General features: G+C 42.7%; 1 protein-coding gene across 1 annotated transcript; it reads left to right on the forward strand.

Moving 5' to 3' along the window:
• MAP1LC3C (microtubule associated protein 1 light chain 3 gamma) lies at positions 1-2,210 on the forward strand. The gene is made up of 4 exons (XM_032102198.1): positions 1-296; positions 388-443; positions 555-661; positions 1,660-2,210. The coding sequence occupies exons 1-4, from the start codon at positions 239-241 to the stop codon at positions 1,868-1,870; spliced, it is 432 nt and encodes a 143-aa protein (XP_031958089.1). The 5' UTR covers positions 1-238; the 3' UTR covers positions 1,871-2,210.
• Positions 2,211-6,703: the final 4,493 nt, after the last annotated feature.

Consider the following 6,703-nt stretch of genomic DNA (forward strand, 5'->3'; position numbering starts at 1 on the left):
AGAATACCTCGCAGAGCGGATAATTCACGTCACGGACGGCAGCGCACAGACGGGAGCTGAGGGACAGCCGGGAGAGGCGGGCTCAGAAGCGGAGCGTCTCCCGTTGGCTGCCGGGCGGGGCGGGGCGGGGCGCTCCCCGTCCCGGTCCCGGTCCCCGTCCCGGTCCCGGTCCCGGTCCCGGTCCGTGCGGGCGCGGGCGCGGGCGCGGCGGGCGCAGCGGCGGTGCCGAGGCGGGAGGATGCGGGCGGCGCCCGGGCCGCAGCCGGACCGGCCCTTCAAGCTCAGGAAGAGTCTCGGTAGGGGCGCCGGGGCCGCGGAGGGGCTGCCCGGGGGCGCGGAGGGGCTGCGCGCACACGTAACGCTTCTCTTCTCTCCTCTGCCCCGCAGCCACCCGGCGGGAAGAAGTAGCAGGGATCCGAGCGAAGTTCCCGACAAAAATTCCGGTAAATCTCTGTTATCGGAGGTTGTTGCCGCTATTTAAGAAAAGAAGCGTGAGGGGAGGAGAAGGGACATAGGTATTCTAGGTTCGCTAAGTGTGACTCTAATTAAAACAGGTAATTGTTGAGAGATACCATAAAGAGAAATACCTTCCTCTCTTGGACAAAACCAAGTTTCTGGTTCCCGAGGAGCTGACCATGGCACAGTTCATAACCATCATCAGGTAGGTGGTGGGTTGGAGCTGCAGCTGGTCTTGGCTGCTGTTCCCCAAGAAGGTATTTCCTAGTGTGCTCCTGGGGACATCATGCTTCCTTTGGTGAGGAGGAGGTAAAGGTGTTAGTAATGTAATGGCTTCCCTCTCTTCCAAGTGTTTGAAGAAAATCAACAGGTGTTTTCACAGATGCATTTGGGGCAAAAATGTGGTCTTTTTTTGATTCATAGTCCTCTCCCTTCTCCCTAATTGTAGTGAAAAAAGTCTATACAAGATTCTTGTTCTGCTTTCTTCCTGCCTGATGGACTGGGTATTGGGGCTCTGTGATCTTGTTCGGCTTATGACTGTCACTGCCTTGCTCTCTTGCTGCATCTAGCTGAATTTGTTCAAGATCAAAGCAGCTCTTGACTGAGTGAAACGAAATGTGCTTCTAAACTGTCCTTTATGAAACATTACAGCAAAAAAGTCTCCCAAAATATTTAGTGGAATTTTCTGACAACATATGAAAGCTACATTTTTCAGCACACTTACTAAAGCATAGAAAAAGATCTTTCTAGATTATAACTTCTGTAAAAGATGCTTTTGGCTCTTGGACAACTTAGATCCTAATCCTTGTAATGTAATGTCTCTGAAAAGGACTTTTTTTTTTTTTTTGAAGGTAGACTTTAGTAAGTGTAACAGTCTGGAGCTGAATCCCTTACAAAATCTGCACTGCAGAAGCTTTTGGTTTCTATTCACACTTTTCCCTGGTAACTGGGAACTCCAAGTCCATTCTCAGTAGCACCTTTGGTGTAACCATGTAAGCCTTTCCTCAGAGCACAGGCCTTTGAGCTTCCAGAAATACAGTTAACTTCCTGCTGATGGAGATGTTAAACCACATAATGACTTTACACAGAATTCCTTGTACCTAGTTAATGTGACTGCTCTACTTAACGTATGTCATAGACTGAAGCTGAAACCATATTCAACTTGCTAATGCTTAATTCTCTTTTTCTCTCTTTTTCAATTAGGAGCAGGATGGCTCTAACAGCTACACAAGCTTTCTACCTGCTGGTGAACAACAAAAGCCTAGCCAGTATGTCCTTGACAATGGCAGAAGTGTACAGGGACTACAAAGATGAAGATGGCTTTGTGTATATGACCTATGCTTCCCAGGAGATGTTTGGATGCTTATTACCCACTGCCCAAGGGAAAAATATGGAATGCTTTCAGGAAACTTAAGATAGGGTTCATATGCTGCAGCAAAGCAGTTTGCTCTGAATCATGCCTGTGACATGAACCTCGGAGATGCTCCTTCCAGTGTGAGCTCTTGAGCTCTGTAGTGGGGAGTTATGACCCAAAAGCTGGCAGGACCAGCTTAAGGCAGAATGGTGGTACACTTTCCCTAGATAATAATTTGGATATATATTTTTATATTTGAAGACACTATGGGTTTGGTTTTTTTTTCTTTTGAACTGCACTTCCACTTTTTTCCAATATCAGTCTTTGTTGTGTAACTGATTTTTAAGGTGTCCTGAAAGCCTAAGTCTAAGAGTAAAATAAAGAACCTTTTAAGTATTGAGTTGAATGTTAGTTTTAATCTGGGGAAACACTGGAACTTGCACAGCTACTCTGAATTTTTGAATGGAATATCAAAGCTTAAGTTGTGTCACCCATGAGCAAAACCATACCTATGAAAGGTAGGTATCTGGGCTGTGAGATTAAGTAGTAGTGCCAGAGCAGTGTTAAGTTTAACAGCTGAATAAACTGTCAGCTATTACAGAAAACACTGTCTGTGGTATAGACAACTATTTGTTTAAATAAGCAAACTGATTGCTAGTCAGGATAACTGAAATGCAGATAGCAGAACTTGAAGACTACTCAAGTTTCAAGAGCTATTTTCTTGTTGCTGAATTTTGTTTGCATGGTTACCCTAGATACTATCATATCCATCCCCTACAGGCACCTGCCTGTCAGGTACCCTGAAGGACTTCAGTGAGCCTTCTCTCAATGATAGAGCCAAGTCATGTACCCTCTGATTAAGATTTTCCAGTGTTTCTGGAAAATGTTGAAAATATCAAAAATACCATGTAATAAAATGTTAATTCACTTTAATATACAGGCTTGGTTCCTACACTTGACATGAGCTGTAGTCCGAAGTACAGCTCAAGCTGTCTTCCCTGTATGTGAGGAATGTATTGGAAAGTTGGAAATGCTCTGATCATGCGTGATCAACTAAAAACACCAGGTAATTTAAAAATCTGTCACAGTTTCCACCTTTTTAATCAACTCTGGCAGCCCTAATTTAGGATTGGTCAAATCGTTACAATATGATGCAATTCTTCTGTTCAGTACTAAACTGCAGAATGATTAATGTAGGAATTACTAGACTGCAAAGAAAGAAGTGTTGACAGTATTTAAGTTATGCATAAGGAAGGAATGTGTGTGTAAGCCTTTTGCAGTGGTTCTCTTGCTTTAATAATCTCTTGAACATGAAGCTCTGAGCAGACCTGAGTTTGAGCCTCTAAACCAGGGGATTTAGAGGAGTACCTGCCTTAGTGAAGGTGATGTTTGCCAACCTGTGCTTCATGAGCTGAGGAACAAAGAAATCATTGAACTGACCTGTGGAAAGGATAAGGCTATGTTGGTATAGGTTATGAAAACATGTGGGCTTTGGGATCCCAGAATCAGTTGCTTGGATATATTTCACTTATGCTTGTAATGGAAACAGTTTCCATTGCACAAATTGAACTCGAATAGTCATTTGTTAACAGCCCTCAGGGAAGCAGAGACACCTGCTTGGCAGGAGCACCACACAGAAATGTTGAACAGCTGTGGGAACCTTGGGATGGGAGGAGCAAGAGGAGACTTTCTGTGTTCAAGCTCTCTTGCCAGTCTAGGACTGGGCAAATATTTTGCTTCAATGGCTCCTCTGTCGTCTTGTCTTGTGTGATACTTAGTACATGAAGAGAGAAGCACTACAGTTTCTTGGCTGGAACAATTTTGTCTGACAGCCAACTTACTTTGGTTTGTAATGTAGTGGTTGAGGTGTAAGTGTTGATCCCTCCAGCATTTATTAACATTAGGCTATGGTGTCTACAGGCTGAGTCACAGATCCAGCCAAAAAAGTTGCACAAGGAGAAGGTCAGTTGCAGGTAAAGAGCATCATTATAAACTTGTTTAAACTGGCCTGATGAACCTAGAAAGAAGTCCTGTGAACTGAGAAAGCATCATTGGGTAATAGTAATAGACTTGCCCTTCTACCAGATGTTGAAGAAGATATGATATTAACTATCAAAGACAGTTTTCACAAAGTCTTAAAATAATAAACTAGCAGTTACATGCTCAAATAATTCTGTTGTCCTGCTTGTGGAATTGCTTTGGTTTGATTAGAAGGTTTGAATTTAACCTATTCTCTCTTGAAGTGCAAAGAACAAGGATTAGAAAAGAAGCAAACAGAAAAACTTTGCTCTGAGTGACATATGCAACTGAGATAACTGCAGCTACTTCCAATGCAGCTGCTGTTTGAAGAGCTAATATTTGCTTGAGCAAATACTTATTGATTAGAAGCAGGTACTTTTTTTTTTTTTCAGTGAAGGACACAATACTGTGGTAAGCAGACTTTATACTTCTTTCCAATGTGCCACTAATGTAAAAAGAGAAGGCAGAGATGCCATTTGTTTTTAAAAGTATTTTCATGATATGGACTGGCGTTCATTAATATCAAAGATATCCACCAGAGAACAGAAAACATTCTGAGGATGCTTCTGTTTCTTCCGTGGACTACCAGCTAAATCCCAGAAGATGCTAAGCGCTCTGGCTTCAAAGCACTCATGTATGTACATGGTCTGCTAAAGTAACTTGGTTAGGTTGGGTCCCATAGCTCTCACCCCTGTGTGGGACCAAGCACTGCACCTCATTGTCAAATATAAACCAAATCAACCTGAAGGATACTGAATATTAGAGTGGTATGAGGCCCTTTCTGGAACAGTGATCCTTGAGGGAAGTATGTCCTACAGCCATCTACAATCACAGCTACAACCTGTGCACAATGCTTTATGGAGTGCAAATTGACATTTGTTGCTGCAAGGCAAACATGATAACCTCAGCTTGGGCTTTAGCACACATAAGCAACAGCAGGAGCTTTCCAAACAGTTTGGATTTAAAAATGACTTAACATTATGTTTTGGTAGAATAAATAAATAAATGGGAATACTAATCTTCTTGTTCAAGGCAACAACTCTCGTGAACTAAGATGGGCTTTTTATTGTTTTCCCATGCTAACTATTTCCAGATGGTGGTAGTTTCAGGATAAAAATGTTTTAATATTTTAAACCCACTAAGTAACAGATAGTATCCTCTGCTGCAAATTAGTTGCTTTGTTTAGGTAAGATACAGTAAATGAGATAATAGGACAGAATATAACCTTCAGCATCAAATTGCCCTCCTATATTCTCCTTTCCAGAAGCCTGTAGAGAAATTATAGGGAGAAAACAAAAAGACCTAAGCAGGACAGAAACATTTTTTGAAAACCAGTGTTCTAACATGCACTATGAAGTGGAGGGGGGGAGAGCGGGAGGGTTTCTATGGAAAACCTCCAAGGGATCCCTGAGGGTGATTCAGAAATGCAATTTCATATATGTTACAGTGTAACCTATATACAAAACTTGTAATGGCATACATACTTCCCTCAAGAACCACTGTTTTAGAAAGATTTTGAGACAAATCTCCTGAATCCTAAAATAGCCCTTTTTTAAAAAAGTTTTGAATCAACCCATAAGAGAGGAATAATAAAAAAAAAGAACCAAAACAAGGGTTCTGCCTACAAATATGTGCTTAGTTTCTTAAGCTTTCTTAAGGTGCTTTGTTGCTTTGTAATGTTAGCTCTATCCACTTTTCTCCCCTGATGATTTTAGATTGCTTCTTAGGAGTTTCAGTTAGCTACAACTTGTTCCTATACAGTCCACAACATGCAAAGGCAGTTAGGTCCTATAACAAATAACGGTCTGACCGTAGTTTAGAGGGACATGAATATAACTTTAATGAAATTAGTAATGCCCTTAAAGCTTCTTCCCAGAAAGTCATATCACTCCCTGCCTCCTGTATTTCATGTGGTGCCTCTCTTGTGACTGTAATGTCCCTATGGCACACAACTGCAGCAGTGCAGTCCAGGTGGGTGTTGAAGAACACAGAGCAAGTGTCAGTGCCAGAGTTCAAAAAGCAGCACTGTCCTTTCCCCTGCAGTGGCAGCCGCTCAGGAGGGAGGGAGTGTGCCTGCCTGGGTACACATGGAGCTTCTAGAGCAGGCAGGCAGGGACTGAGGAGGGGCTGTTTGGGCCACTCAGCACTTACATCATATCCACCAGAGACTGTAAAGGGCCTTTATGAGGCTGCTTATGATTTGTTGCAGGGCGGGCTTGGCTGATGGTGCTTATTTTTGCAAATATTTCAAGACCCTGGCTTTACTTTCTTTCTGTGTATAACAGCGTGGTCTGGATGGATCTTAATCAGACCTTCAGCCCAAGCCTGTTTTATGTCAGAAATGCTATTGATTGCATGGCCCTTGATGCTGTTGATCAAGACATCCCTGGTAGACCTAAAATTTATTTCTCATTCTCAAAAACAGAGCCAAGACTTTACAGCCTGACAAATGGATTTCCAGGGAAATCTTTAGGTGAGCTAAGCAGTGGGTGAGGAGAGGGGAAGGAGTGAGCCAGGGGGCTAAGCATGCATATCAGTGCTTCCATCCAAAGCAGCTGCAACCATGTACTCTTCATGAGCCTGCCTGTGGCTGCCTGGAAAGCCTGAGCCTCAGTGTGATCTCACTAAGGCAACTATTACACCCATTAGCTTACAAAGAGAACTTATGAGAAAGAAACACATGCTCACAGATGGAGGGTGGATATAGCCTTTTCCTGAGCAAAACGTGAACCCTGTCAATGGAAAAAAACACACAGAATGGTGCTGAAAGGCAGACATGGCAAATAAAGAAATTCTATTTTGGTGCTGGCATACTTCACAGGCAACTTGGCCCTTACTCTGAGACTTAAAAAATTCATGTTCAAGTGATGGATA

This window comes from Corvus moneduloides, chromosome 3 (assembly GCF_009650955.1).
Source record: "Corvus moneduloides isolate bCorMon1 chromosome 3, bCorMon1.pri, whole genome shotgun sequence".
Taxonomy (NCBI): Eukaryota; Metazoa; Chordata; class Aves; order Passeriformes; family Corvidae; genus Corvus; species Corvus moneduloides.

What these genes read in the sequence shown, in the direction of transcription:
- MAP1LC3C (XM_032102198.1), top strand. Translation starts at nt 239, where the DNA reads ATGCGGGCGGCGCCCGGGCCGCAGCCGGACCGGCCCTTCAAGCTCAGG. An exon ending in CAAGCTCAGGAAGAGTCTCG is followed by an intron (nt 297 to 387) that starts GTAGGGGCGCCG and finishes TCTGCCCCGCAG; the next exon opens with CCACCCGGCGGGAAGAAGTA. An exon ending in CAGTTCATAACCATCATCAG is followed by an intron (nt 662 to 1,659) that starts GTAGGTGGTGGG and finishes TTTTTCAATTAG; the next exon opens with GAGCAGGATGGCTCTAACAG.